This window comes from Ornithorhynchus anatinus, chromosome X3 (assembly GCF_004115215.2).
Source record: "Ornithorhynchus anatinus isolate Pmale09 chromosome X3, mOrnAna1.pri.v4, whole genome shotgun sequence".
NCBI lineage: Eukaryota > Metazoa > Chordata > Mammalia > Monotremata > Ornithorhynchidae > Ornithorhynchus > Ornithorhynchus anatinus.
Genome location: NC_041751.1, coordinates 2,109,265 through 2,123,469, shown reverse-complemented (window position 1 = coordinate 2,123,469; position 14,205 = coordinate 2,109,265). Strand labels below are relative to the sequence as shown.

Sequence of the window (14,205 nt, the reverse complement as noted above, 5' to 3'; positions counted from 1 at the left end):
ATAAGGCCGGACACGATTTATCCCCCTTCGGATTCTCCAACTAAGTAGGAAGATACTGAGGCACACAGCTGTTAAAGAACTTGCCCAAGGTGGGATTAGAACACAGGTCTGTGCTCTTCCCGCTAGACCACACTGCTTAGCGTGCAAACCCAACCGAAATTCCCCCGGGCACGCTGGGACGTAGGCTCAGTGGAAAGAGCACGGGCTTTGGAGTCAGAGGTCATGAGTTCGAATCCCAGCTCTGCCACTTGTCAGCTGTGTGACTGTGGGCAAGTCACTTCACTTCTCTGGGCCTCAGTTACCCCATCTGTGAAATGGGGATGAAGACTGTGAGCCCCATGAGGGACAGCCTGATCACCTTGTATCCCCCCAGCGCTTAGAACAGTGCTCTGCACATAGTAAGCACTTAACAAATACCAACATTATTATTAGAGCACCTTCATTGGCACATAAATGAGAGAAAAAGAAATATATAGCCCGGCGGGTGGAGAAATAAGGCAGCAGAGTGGCTTGAACATCCCCTCAGTTGGAAAAACCAGGTAGCGGCCTTCGGTGGTGAGGTGTGACTTTCGGTGGGGGGAATTAATCGGAATTGGAGAAATAAGGCGATAGGTCTGGGGAATCCAGATCCCGGATTTAGTCCCTACAGGGAGAGGGATGGTTTTCAGACCGTCCTCCCCCAGCCCCTCTCCAGTCCCCGATTCTCCCCGGCGTAGAGCTTTGTTCCCCGGGACTGAGGTTCTCCGGGCTGGCTTTCGCCCAGCTGGCGGCGGATGCCACTCGATCCATTGCTGAATAACCCGCCGGCGCCGGGGGGACGGAGTCCAGGTTGGACCCTTGGACTGGGGGCTTGTGGAGCCAAGCGAAGCTGAGAAAATTCAGATACGACCAGTGGCCCCGGGCGAGGCGCATCCCGGTCCTCTGCCCCCTTACCACACTGCGGGGGGCGGGGACTTCCGGGGGTGCTGGCAGGGTGGGGATGGGGGACGGGGATCGGCACCCCAGACCCAGGTCAGGGTCGTGCCCCCGCCCGCGCGTCACGGGACTCGAGAAGAAGAAAAAGCTTCACGTGCCCGGGACAGGAGCGAGCCTGCCGAGCGGCTGAGGAGGGCAGTTGGCAGCCCTCCTGGGACGACGGTACAGAGATGTGGGTCGCTGGCCCAGTTTCGACGTACCGCCTTACCCTCAATTTTAGAAAAAGCAGCGACGCTCGACGGGTCGGGCCGGGGCTCCGCTCGGCCACCCTCGAGGTCCGGGCCCTTCCGGCCTTTCGCTCCCTGGTGCAGCTCGGTGGGAATCGGTGACCCCTTCTCGCCTCCCATTCGCCCGTCGCCCCGAGGGAAGCAGCGTGGCCTAGTGGGTAGAGCCCGGGGCGCCCAAGCGTCAGGCAGTCCGGGTTCTGATCCCGGCGCCGCCATTTATCTGCTGGGTGACCTCGGACACCGCACTTCTCCGGGCCTCAGTTCCCTCATCTGTAAAATGGGGATCGAGACTGGGAGCCCCACGCGGGACAGGGACTGCGTCCAACCCCATTCGCTTGTACCCATCCCGGCGCTTAGCACACAGTAAGCACTTGACAAGGAACACAAAATTATTATTGTTCAGCGTGGCCTAGTGGAAAGAGCACGGGCTTGGGAGTCAGAGGTTGGTTCATTCATTCATTCAGTTGTATTTATTGAGCGCTTACTGTGTGCAGAGCACTGGACTAAGCGCTTGGAAAGTACAATTCAGCAACAAATAGAGACAATCCCTACCCAACAACGGGCTCACAGTCTAGGCTGTGGGTTCTAATCCTGGCTTCGCCACTTAGCTGTGTGACTTTGGGCAAATCACTTCACTTCTCTGTGCCTCAGTGACCTCATCTGTAAAATGGGGGTGAAGACTGTGAGCCCCACGTGGGACAACCTGATTACCTTGTATCAACCCCAGCTCTTAGAAGAGTGCTTTGCACATAGTAAGCGCTTAACAAATACAGTGAATAACATTTTCATTATTATTCTATGAGCCATAGGGAAGGATGACCTCTGCCTCGTAACCAATCGCGTCCTTCAGGTTGAGCTCTTGGAAGCACATTCAGGATCTGATTTCTGAGCCGACCTTCTCATCGGGACTCTGCTCGGAACCTTCCGGTCAAAACTGGGGAAACAGAGGCACCGGGCAGCAGAAATTCCCACTGCCCACCTGGCTTTTCTGCCAAAAGTCAGCTCAACTTACCTGTCAATTTTATATTATAAATCAGCTGCTCCTATTAACGTCCATCCGCCCATTCCAGACTGTAACCTCTTTATGGGCGGCTAACGAGTCTGCTAATTCTGCTGTATGGTACTCTCCCAAGCTCTCAGCACAGTGCTCTGCCCGTAGCAACCGCTTCGGTCGGTCAGTCGAGCGTATTTATTGATCAGTCAATACCATCGATAAATCGGTCGCTCAATCTCCGCAGAAATGGAGCTCTCGGACCCGGAGGAGGCCGGCGAGTTCGATCCCATGCAGATGAGTGGAGGGATTGAGTTTCTGGCCAACGTCACCCAGGACCCGGCCACCGACTCGACCACGGGTAAGGAAATCCCTAGCCTTGCTCGGGGGACACGGAGCTGACTTGGGGGGGTCGGGGAATTCCCCTTGGGAATTTTTCCTATCAAGCTCATTCTGGGGGGCCCGTGGTCTCCGAGGACAGAAACCGAACGGTGCAGTCGTCCTATTTCTGGCCTCGTAAATCTGCTTGGCGGAGAACGGAAATCTTCACGTTGGGATGGCGGATGGTACGTAAACACGTCCCGCTTTGAGAAATCCCGAGGCCAACGTGGGTCTGCGTTGGAGTACCTGGGAGAACCAGGAAAACTGCAGTTCTCCGTGAGTCCTTCCCGAGCAGGTCACTGAGAAGCAGCGCGGCGCGAGGATCTGGGTTCTAATCCCGGCTCCGCCCCGTGTCTACCGTGTCACCTTGGGCCAGTCGCTTCTCTGGGCCTCGGTGACCCCCATCTGTCAAATGCGGATTAAGAGCGTGAGTCCCATGTGGGACAGGGACCGTGTCCAACCCGCTTAACTTACATCTACCGCGGGGCTTAGAACAGCGCTCGGCACACGAGAAGCCCCCACCCCGGCCGCGGAGACCGTGAGGCCACCGGCCGGAACCCTCCCCGTTCCCCCCAACTGCCCCGCTTCTGCGCCGGGCACCTGTTCCACCCTCGCCGCTCTCTTCCAGGAATCGATAACCCCGGGTTTGCGTCCGAGGAGGAGGAGGCCAGCAGCAGCATCTTCGCGCGGCTGCCGCCGTGGCTGTCGAACGAGGACACCGTGGTGCCGTCCCAGAGGGCGCGGGTGCAAATCCCGTATTCTCCCGGCAACTTCAGGCGCCTCACCCCCATCCGCCTCAGCAATAAATCGGTCGATTCCTTTTTGCTAGCCGACGACGGCCCCGACGAACGCCCGCGATCTTTCATTCCAGAATCGACGCATATGTAAATTCTTTTGACTTTTAACTCTCCTTTTAACTTTGAACTCTCCTTTGCTGCAGCTTCCTCCTCCTCCTCCTCCTCTCGGGCTTTCTTTCCACCTCTCGCCACCTTCGTTTTCCTTTCTCTTTCCCGTCGCCGAGCTCTGGAACCTGAACTTCGGTGGGCCGCTCCGCAAGTTCCTCCGACCCTCCGAGGAGGAACGCGGCCTAGAGGTTAGAACTGGGCCTGGGAGTCAGAAGGCCCTGGGTTCTAATCCCGACTCCTTATGGGCAAACCACACATCTACCAAATCTTGGGAGGCAGCATAGTACAGTGGAGAGCGCCCGGGGCTGGGAGTCTGAAGGCCCTGGGTTCTAATCCAGAGAAGCGGCGTGGCTCAGTGGAAAGAGCCCGGGCTTTGGAGTCCGAGGTCATGGGTTCGAATCCCGGCTCTGCCGCTTGTCAGCTGTGGGACCGTGGGCGAGTCACTTCACTTCTCTGGGCCTCAGTGACCTCATCTGCAAAATGGGGATGAAGACTGTGAGCCCCACGTGGGACGACCCGATTCCCCTGTGTCTACCCCAGCGCTTAGAACAGTGCTCGGCACCTAGTAAGCGCTTAGCAAATACCAATATTAATTAATTAATTAATTAATCCCGGCGCCGCCGCTTGTCTGTTGTGTGATCTTGGGCAAGTCACTTTAACTTCTCCATGCTTCAGTTCTGTCATCTGTAAAATGGACAATGTGGGACAGGGACTGTGTCCAACCTGATCAGCTAGTACCTACCCCAGCGCTTAGAACAGTGCCTGGCACATAGTAAGCGCTTAACAGATACCATAGTAATTCAGATCACTTTAAAAAAAATCACGGTTCAAGAATCAGGCCGCTTGGAGAACCCATCAATCATTAGTATTTATTGAGCACTTACTGTGTGCAGAACACTGTACTGAGTGCTTGGGAGAGTACAATGTAACAATGTAAAAGTTGGTAGATTCACCCCTCGATCCCCCCGCACTCATGTACGCATCCACAATTTATTTATATTGATGTCTTTCTCCCCTTCTGGACTGAGCTCCTTGAGAAGCAGCGTGGCCTAGGGGAAAGAGCCCAGGCTTGGGAGTCAGAGGTCGTGAGTTCTAATCCCGGCTCTGCCACTGGTCAGCTGTGTGACTTTGGGCAAGTCACTTAAGTCACCCCTTCTGTGCCTCACTGACCTCACCTGTAAAATGGGGATTAAGACCGTGAGCCCCACGTGGGGCAACCCGATAACCGTGTATTTATCCCAGCGCTTAGAACAGTGCTTGGCACACAGTAAGCGCTCAACATACCATCATTATTATCATTACTGGGGGCAGGGAACGTGTCTATCTCCCAAGGGCTTAGCGGAGGGCTCTGCACACCGTCGATGCCCAGGAAAAACTACCCATTATGATAGGTTGGTCCTGCCCGCCACCAGTTTACAGCCCGGGAACTGTCTTGTCTTTGGTTCCACCTTCAAGCCGTTCTCCCGAGAGCAAATTTCGGACTTGATAAAGGCTAATCTTATCGTAAACACACGGTTGACTTTTGGCCCGACAGTGCAATTCCGAACAACTCTCCGTCACAGTCCTCACGGAATCGGGCTGGGCTCTTTGGCGGGCGACTAGGGACACTTCGGTCATCATAAAACGGAGATTGGCGCTCTGGAGAAGCGAAGGGCGCTACTGAGCCCCGGGGTCAAGTTACTCCAAGTCCGATCAGCGTGGACCTACCCCAGCATTAAACCTCCCGGCGCTTACGTGGGTAGCGATATTTTTTCTAGTAATGTCTGTCTCCCCCTCTAGTCTGAGAGTGAAAGAAGGGAGGGGCCGAGTAGGCCTTCGGAGCCTCCTTGAAGACGCCGCTCCTCCGAGAGGCCTTCCCTGATTAAGCCCTCTTTCTTCCACTCCCTTCCCGCCTCCCGCTCCCTTTATTCATCACCCCGTCCCCCAGCCCCACCGCACCGATGTCCACATCCGTCATTTTTTTCATATTAATGTCCGTTGCCCCCTCTAACCCGCAAGCTCACCGTGGGCGGGGGACGCGTCTGCAGTGTTGTCAGACTGTCCTCTCCCAAGCCTCTGGTGCAGTGTCGCGCACCCTCGGTAAATACAGAGTGACTCAGTGGAAAGAGCCCCGGCTTGGGAGTCAGAGGTCGTGGGTTCTAATCCCGGCTCCGCCACTTGTCAGCTGGGTGACTTTGGGCAAGTCGCTTCACTTCTCTGGGCCTCAGTTCATCTGTAAAATGGGGATTGACTGTGAGGCCCATGTAGGATACCCTGATTACCTTGTATCTACCCCAGTGCTTAGAACAGTGCTTGGTACGTAGTAAGCGCTTAACAAATACCATCATCTTTATAGAGAAGCAGCGGGCCTCAATGGAAAGGGCCCGGGCTTGGGAGTCGGAGGTCACGGGTTCTAATCCCAGCTGCGTGACTCTGGGTGGGTCACTTCACTTCTCTGTGCCTCGGTTACCTCATCTGTAAAATGGGGATGAAGACCGGGAGCCCCACGTGGGACGACCCGATCACCCCAGCGCTTAGAACAGTGCTTTGCACATAGTAAGCGCTTAACAAATACCATCTTTATCATTATGTCGACTGGCTGACAGCCCCTGCAGCTAGCAGGAAGGCACGGGAGAAAGGCAAAGATTACCATCCCCATTCTGCGGATGAGGAGACCGAGGTACGGGGAAGCTAAGTGACTGAGGAACTGGGACCGCTACCCCGGTTTCCCCAGTTTCTAGCCCGAAATTCTGCCACTCTATACCGAGTGGATTTTAGGCAATCAGCTACGCACCCCCATCGAGCCGAATCTTCTCAGCCTCGGCTTTCCCCCCTCATCGATTCCTTCCCTGACTCCTCCTCTACCCCGGGAAGCAGTGTGGCTCGGAGTTTGACGACCTGGGTTTTAATCCTGGCTCTGCCACTCATCCGCCGTGTGACCTTGGGCGAATCATTTCTTCGTGCGTGTGCCTCAGTTCCCTCATGTGTGAAATGGAGACTCAAGACCTGCTCTCCCTATGAGCCCCACGTGCGCCCCGAGAGATCTCATCTCCACCCGAGCACGTAATACAGCGCTCGGACGTGGTGACGCTTTGCAGATACCGCAGTTATTATCGTGAGAAAAGCCTCGATATTCCTGTCAAGCACGTATGAGACGGCGAGTTGACTCGCAGCACCATTTAGGAGGCTCAACCCGACCTCGGAGCTCGCCTCCCGTGCCTTTGGCCGCTTTAAGCCGTCACTGACTCATTCTCTTGGCTCTCCGCTCATGTGGAGGAGAATCTGGCTAGCGGAGAGGAAAAACATTTTTAACCGAGCCCCCGCTTTGTACTCTTTCTCCTTCGGACCCACCTGCGAACCCATCCCCTCATTCCAGACTGAGAATGAAGAGACTGTGGGCCAAGGAACACTTGGCCGCTCTGGGAGGAAGCAGAAAATAAAAGGCTTTCCCTCAAAACTTAGGTGTGGTGCCCGAGATGGAATTTCACATTCACTTGGAATTAAATAGGAGGAGAAAGAGGGTTATTTTTATCTCGTCCCGGGCGAGCCGAAGCGGAGAACCCTGAGGGGTCTAATCAACTCCAGCTGGGGAAATACGGTTCTCCGCTTTTCCCTGTTGGAAAAGCAGTGAGCTCTGTTCTGACAGGTCAGCTCGTTTAATTTTATTTTTTTAATTAAGACACCAGGTCTTCTCCATCCAGAGATATTTGTCATTGGAAGTAGCTTCGCGTCTAATGTCAGACACATTTAATAAATGGCATCACTTCCTTAGCTGGCCAAAAGGTTTTTTTTCCCCCTCGGAAGAGGCATTTGAAATGGGCACCATTCTTTTCCTTTTGTTCCCCTGCTAATCTGGTCACCGGAATTCCTGTCTATTTTTGTCTGTTTGTGGATCCCCGAGAACAATAAGGTGTTCACAAGGTTTTGTGGGGGGGTTTTTAAGGGTATCTGTTAAGCGCTTACTGTGCGCCAGGCACTGTTCTAAGTGCCAAGTCCAGTTTTCCGGTTTCTTCTAGCCCGGGAATGGGGCTCGCCCTGCTGGTAACTAAACGGATGGCAGCAAGTCGGCCTGGATTTTCCAGTCAGGGAATCGATCGTTGGTGGTTATCGAGCGATTACTGTGTGCACAGCACTGTTCTAAGCACTTGGGAGAGCATAATTCAGCAGAGTTGAGAGACACAATCCCTGCTCACATGAGTTTACCAATCTAGAGGGGGAGACATTAATAGAATCCTCTAGGCTGTGAATTCATTTGGGGCAAGGAACGTCTGCCGATTCTGTTGTTTTGCAGTCGCCCGTGGGCTCAGTACAGTGCTCTGCCCATAGTAAGCGCCCAAATACCATTGATGGATTATATATGAACTAGGGTCTCACTCTCCACACGTGTCCGAGGAAGCCCGTCACTGGGCGGGGATTGTCTCTATCTGTTGCCGAATTGTACATTCCAAGCACTTAGTACAGTGCTCTGCATATAGTAAGCGGGGAGGAAGGAAGGAAGGAAGGAAGGAAGGAAGGAAGGAAGGAAGGAAGGAAGGAAGGAAGGAAGGAAGGAAGGAAGGAAGGAAGGAAGGAAGGAAGGAAGGAAGGAAGGAAGGAAGGAAGGAAGGAAGGAAGGAAGGAAGGAAGGAGAAGAGAAGGGAGGAAAATGAGTAGGTAGGTTGCGAAGGAGGTTTATCCCTACTGAGAACAAGGCTCCCTGCCAAGACTCCTGATGCCCATGATTCTTGAGGATGCCTATCAAAAAAGGGTTCTCTGCCCTTAAAGGCCCAAGGAGTCTATCGACCGGTTTTATTCGCTGTCAAAAGCAATCTCAGTAAGACCGACGGCAGACGCTCAAAGCTCCCTATTTGTCAGGAGAAGGGCTCAAGGAAGATGATACTTCTGACTCTGTGCCTGGGGTTCGGCTCCTAGGAAAATTCACAAGCGGCGACCCGTCGATATTTCATTTGCTGTCCTCCTTTCCTCTTCCTTCCGGCCTCCTCCTTCCTTTTTCCCTTCCCCTCCCCAGTTTTCCAAACCCTGGCAATCCGTAGCATTCCCCCTTCTGGGCCGGTTGAAACCATTAGCTCTTAGACCCAAAGTCTAAGATAAACCCCTACGGTCAATCCAAGAGGCGGCAGGGAGACGGGGCTGCCGCTTTGCACGGTCCTGTGGGTGAGTGAAAGCTCTGGGGAGATTGACCCGGGGCGGGTCCTGTAAGGAAATTCCCTGAGACAACTTTGATTTTACAGAAAACCCAGGGAACCGCGTTCCGTTCCCGCCGGTTGTCCCTGCCGCGCTACCGCGCTCACCCTCATGAAAGAGAAGACTCCGTTAACCCGTGTAATCCGGGCCTCGAAAAGGGGATCGGGGCTCCCGCTTAAAGAGACCTCTAAGGCACGGCTAGAAATCTCCAAAACCGAGACGCGCGCAGCCCAGGGCAGGTCTTTTACCCTCTGACGGCGACTCGTGAGGCCATTTCACGTTCGTTCTCTTGCAGGTGAGGCGAACTCCGACGCGCCGCTGACAGGATATCCTCCCCGGGAAAACCCGCCGTCTTGGAAAGCCGACCCTTCCGGCCTCCACGCCTGCGCCCCTGAAAAGCCCCTGCTCTTACTCCCCGCTTGCCTGCAACGGCCGAGGACCCAGAACTACTCTTCCTTGGACAACCAAGGAGCCAACCTCCTGTCTCCCACCTCCGAGTACACGGCCCCCTTCGCCCCCACGGCGGCCGAGCCCGGCCCGAGAACCGCCGTCGGCCAGGGCGAACCAGCGCCCGGTAATTCCGGCTACGGCTCCGAGACGAAGGAGGAGTCGGGGGATGCCAAGCCAAACCCCGCTCGAGCTCTGAAAGAGGAGCAGGACGCGGAGCCCTCCGCGAAAGCCGCCCCCGAGAAAAAAACTTTCTTCAACGTCCACGCTCACCTGAGATCGGCCGCGGCCAGGCGGGTCCAGAGCCGCCGCTCTTTCCATCGGCCGAAACCCCTGCGCTACCCCAAGCTTCAAAAACTAGCCTCCCTTCCTCAGTCTTGCCACATCCTGCCACACTCTCTGGAACAAGAAGAAACTCAGCTTTGATCCCCGGAAGCAGAGCGAGATGAGCGGAGAGCGCGGGAGAATGATAGTTCTCCGTCTCCAGAGCTGTAGGCGGTCGGTCGTATTTATTGAGCGCTTTACTCTGCTTAGAGCAGTATACTAAGCGCTTGGGAGAGTACAACACACACATTCCCCGCGAAGGAAAGGGAAGGGTCGAGCGGAAAGGACGGGAAAGTCAAACCGTGCAGGGACGGGGTGGGTCTGCTTTCTCCTCTCGGGACAATCTTCCCTCCTTCTCGTAGCCTTTCCCCACACATTCCCATCCCATTATTCAATCGTATTTCATTCAGTTGTATTTATTGAGTGCTGACTGTGAGCAGAGCACTGGACTAAACGCTCGGTACGTTAGCACTGAGGAGGTCTGCGGGTCCAGCGAGAGAAGGCGCGATGATGCGGTTAGGTCATGTAGGCACTTTCCGAGCACCGGGAGGAGACTTTTGCGCCACAGTCGCCGGGTCGTCTGGAAGTTCGAGGGAGTTAACGAGCCCGTAACCCACAGACGCCCACGGTCAGGCGCCATTTGAGCTCCAGGACCAGCGGATTCGGTCCTCAACAAGAACTAAGCGACCCTTCCCTTTCCTTCGCGGCTATAGCCAGAAGCCTGACCGATTTCTGACCGGGGGCTGGGGCTAAGGTCCATCGCTGGCTCTGTCCCTGCTTGTCCCCAAAGGGATGAAGACCCCAGCACGGAAAGGCAGCAGGCCGCGGCCCCTTCCTCTTCCCCAGCTTCTTACTCGGCCCGTCGAGACGCCCTCTTCCCCCGGCCCCCAACCCCACGGACTAGTGCCTTTTCCTTCCCCGGGAAACCGGTCTGGATTGCTTTTTCCCATTTGAACTTTTCATCGATCCTCCAAGGCGTCTGATCGTGATCCACGTGCTCTCCCCCTTCCTTAGAGGTGCTCAATCATTTACCACCTAATTGCTCTCACGCGCCACCGAAACAGAGACCTAACGGGCTTTATTTGAGCAACACAGCTGAACGGTTAGCCGGGTGGGGGTCGTTACCTCCTTCCTCCCCACCCCCGGCAGTCTCTGCATGAAGTTCCAACCTGCCGAAGTGAATGGAGGTAAAAATGGCTGTGGTGTGGTCCCTCGAACTGTGGGAATGGCAAATAGAAGTCCACCGTCAAGGAAAGGATGACCCTTCTCTCCCGTCGTCCTTCATACGGGTACCATTTTGCGCCCGTCTTCCCGCTCGCCCGATGTTGATCCTTTCCCGGCTTTTGGTCGAATCGCTTTCCAGCAGTTGGTATTCCTTTCCCTCGGTCGTAGGGGGCAGGTGCCAAGATCGACTCAGGAATCAAAGCGCCAAGCGCCTTCCCGTGAGAAGGTGGATGTTTGCGGACTGACGTGCGTCGCGGCCTTTGAGGGCTTTCTCATCCAGCCCGGGGGATTAAATGGATACGGACTTCAGCCGAGTTGCCAAACCGTAGCGGAGTCCCGCCCCTTGGAAAGCACAGACTAGTTTAAGCTAGTAGTGACTCACGTGGCTCTCTCAAGCGTCTCCGGATCGGGGCCTGGGGCGGTGCGGCCTGGAGGGACGGTGCCTCGCTCCTGTTTCCGCCGACTGCATTTCCGGGGGAACCTCGAGACGTTTCACTTAGCCTCTGTTTTATCGGAAAAGGGCGAGAGACACTTCCCAAAAAGGCGTCGACGGCAGCGGATGCGAGGTTTCGAGGGTGGGAGCGGCGTCCGACACGGAAACCCTTCAGGGACTCACCTCTCCGGCACTAGAAGCAGCCAAGGACTCTATCTGGGACTTAAACATCCCTTCAGCGGGGTTTTTTTCAAGCCTATCGATCACCCCCGTGATCCTGCGAGAGTAAAACACGACGCGACAGAGAGAACTTCGGCCCCTGCCGGTTTTCAAAGCGAGCGGCTGCTCCGGAGTCGGAAGAAGCGGAAGGACGCAACCCCCGCCGGCGGAGACGGCCGGGATTCCCGGGGTTGTGGAACGTGCTCGGGAACCCTCCCCGATTCCGGGGACCGAGCCGCCTATCCGGGAGGGAATCGCCTCGTCGGGACTCGTTTCCCAGTTTCCGGGGAAGCGACGATAGCGACCTGGAGAAACGGACGACGAAATCGGCGGGAAGGGTCCTGCAGGAGGGAAGGTCGGGGACAGACAATCTCAGGAGGCTGGAAAGAGAAAAATCACATTGAGTGGGCCCAGAGATTTTGCACTAAAACCTTTCAGGATTGTTTCTCCCCTGGGGGGAGTAGCCGGGACATCGCCAGGGCATAGATCGCGGGTGGGGATGGACACCAGGGTGGGGGAAATCGCCCAGCCGCTGAGCTAGCATCCTTTTGACCCGACAGACCCGGCAGGGTCGCCCGTCACCCGGTGACCCGAGGGTGAATCGTCTCAACGATCCCGTTATCGAGATTCCAGGAACCCGGTGACTCCGTCGTACATTTCCGGCTCCATCCTACATTTCCAGGAGTGGATCGAAGCTAAAGTGACGTATTCCTCTAAGCTACTTAGGGAGGGAAAAGAAAAAGGACTCAAAACTCCTGGCTCAGGAACATTCTTTTTTTATCTTTTTATTATGATTTGTGAGCAAGTCTGGCCAACCTAGGTTCCCAGAGCTAAGGAGAAATGATGGAAAAATCGTATTACTGTATTTTTTTTTTGACTGCATCAGCTCCAGAATACTTGACTACCTGCCTGAAGGCTACTTCACGCCATTTACTTCAAAAATCGCAGCTTCGTTAAGGAGGAAAGGGAAACCATCACCGAGGAATGTTTGCTGCGCGGTTCGCGATGATCTTTACGCCTGCAAATGGTTTTTCTCGACGTCTTCCAGCGGTGTTTCCTCAGAGATCGGTCATTCGGTCACCCAGTCGTATTTGTTGAGCGCTTACGGTGCGCAGAGCACCGTACTGAGCGCTTGGCCGTCCTACCGGATAGGTTGTTCTCTGGGAGAAACGGGTGTCCTGCGGGAGAGAAGGCGGTCGCGGGTAGCAGCCGGCACGGGACACCTCGGGCCACCGAGAGACTTCCTGACAGGAATCTGTGGGGCTAAAGAATCCAAGCCTCCTCGGCAACCTTCGTTTGGTTGGGACTCCTCGGGATGGGCTTTCCGGTTTCAACGCCGCCTCAGCCGCGTCTTCGTGTCGACGTTTTTTCCCGTTTTTCCCGAGGTGACTTTCTGGAAAAGCCACCCCACACGACCACCGAAGGATGACTTCTGGTTGCCAACGGCTTCCCGCCTCACTCGTGTCTCTTCCCTCTTCTTGTGAATACGTCTAGGGAGTTTTTAGTCTCTTTACACAGTGTTATAAGTCCGACTACTGTTGATATCTTTCGCTAAGATCCCCTCGCCCTTCCTCTCCCTATTACAATCCACGATGTAAAAAAAACCCCGATTCTTCTATGAATGTATATTCCTTAGAAATAGTTCCTATTTATTTAATACCTGACCCGGGCCTACTTTGTTGTACAAAGAATACGTATAAGAGATGATCGGTTCTTATGATGTACACCTCGCTCCAAATTTGATTTTTTTTTTTTTTTACACAACATTCAGGATGCTGCAACGTTAGTCTCGAAGAGGAAACTATCGTGTTTATTTGGGAGAAACGAATGCTCTGTGTGCTTTCAAACTAGTTGTAGGAAATGTTATTTTACAAAGGTGAGACCTAATCCCAATCTTGGTCACGAGATCATCATGTGCCTTAAAAATGCCACTCCCCACATCGGTTGGAGAACGGTATGGGGAATTGGAAGGAACTCTCTAAATGGGGCTCGTAACTTATTAGTTTTTGAACAGGAATGCCGCTCGATAGATTCTTTATATTTAAAAAAAAAAAAAAATGTTTTCCACACGCCCAACCTGGAAACTGTCTATAAATGAAGATTTGGGGATAATCATGCTAAAGTGAAGGTTTATTGGTTTGGACATTAAAATTAATTTATTGAAAGCCTGCATCTTCCGCGTCTCCTCTCTTCAAGACCCGGGAGGAGGAAAGTACCGTTCTGAAATGGGGAGTGGGGCAGTTTAGAGATTCAGATAGGGGTCGTCTTGGATAACCACCGAACACACATCACCGAGTCTTTTCTGAGGGGTCTAATTTGAGGGCCGCGGCTGGGAATGATTACGGAATTTAAGCGATTACTATAGGCGAGGCTCTGAGCTAGGTGAACTAAAATAGGGCTCATCCCCCTCCCAGACGTTTGGCAAGCCGAAGAAGCGACATCGGGCACTTAGTCCGGCATGGGCTACTCTTGTAAAAGTCTTGTATTTGAGTGCTTACCGTGTGCAGAGCACTGTGCAGTGGATAGTCCCTGTTCTCCAGAGTCTTAGCATCCAAGCCCAAGAGCAGTGAAGAGCGGAGAGACACGCCGCGCTGAACGGAGGCATAAGCTCAGTAACGGGCACTTGGTGACGGGTGGTGTGTCGTTCCAGGTAAGTGTACCCGGGGGGTGGTGTATTTTCAGGTGAGGGCAGAGGCAGTTACCTAAAGAGGGAGGGCGGGAGGTGCTGCCTGGTGGAATGATAATATTGAGCGCTTACTACGTGCCGAGCGCTGTTCTAAGCGCTGGGGTAGACACAGGGTCAACAGGTTGTCCCACGTGAGGCTCCCACAGTCTTCCTCCCCATTTGACAGATGAGGGAACTGAGGCACGGAGAAGTTGAATGACTTGCCCGCAGTCAGCTGACAAGTGGCCGAG

At 54.4% G+C, this 14,205-nt stretch overlaps 1 protein-coding gene across 4 annotated transcripts in view; it reads left to right on the top strand.

Annotated features, from left to right (window-relative positions):
• SLC9A3 (solute carrier family 9 member A3) overlaps nucleotides 1-13,461 on the top strand; it is a 63,162-nt gene extending 49,701 nt beyond the window's left edge. The window contains exons 15-17 of one of the 4 annotated variants that reach the window (XM_029053842.1): nucleotides 2,441-2,554; nucleotides 3,203-3,458; nucleotides 8,938-9,026. In XM_029053842.1, coding sequence (XP_028909675.1) covers nucleotides 2,441-2,554; nucleotides 3,203-3,458; nucleotides 8,938-8,941 — 374 coding nt within the window. In that variant the 3' untranslated portion in view covers nucleotides 8,942-9,026. Of the gene's footprint in view, nucleotides 1-2,440; nucleotides 2,555-2,674; nucleotides 2,919-3,202; nucleotides 3,463-8,937 lie in introns of those variants that run through there. The other 3 variants (XM_029053841.1, XM_029053844.1, XM_029053845.2) reach the window with 3 other exon arrangements.
• Nucleotides 13,462-14,205: the final 744 nt, after the last annotated feature.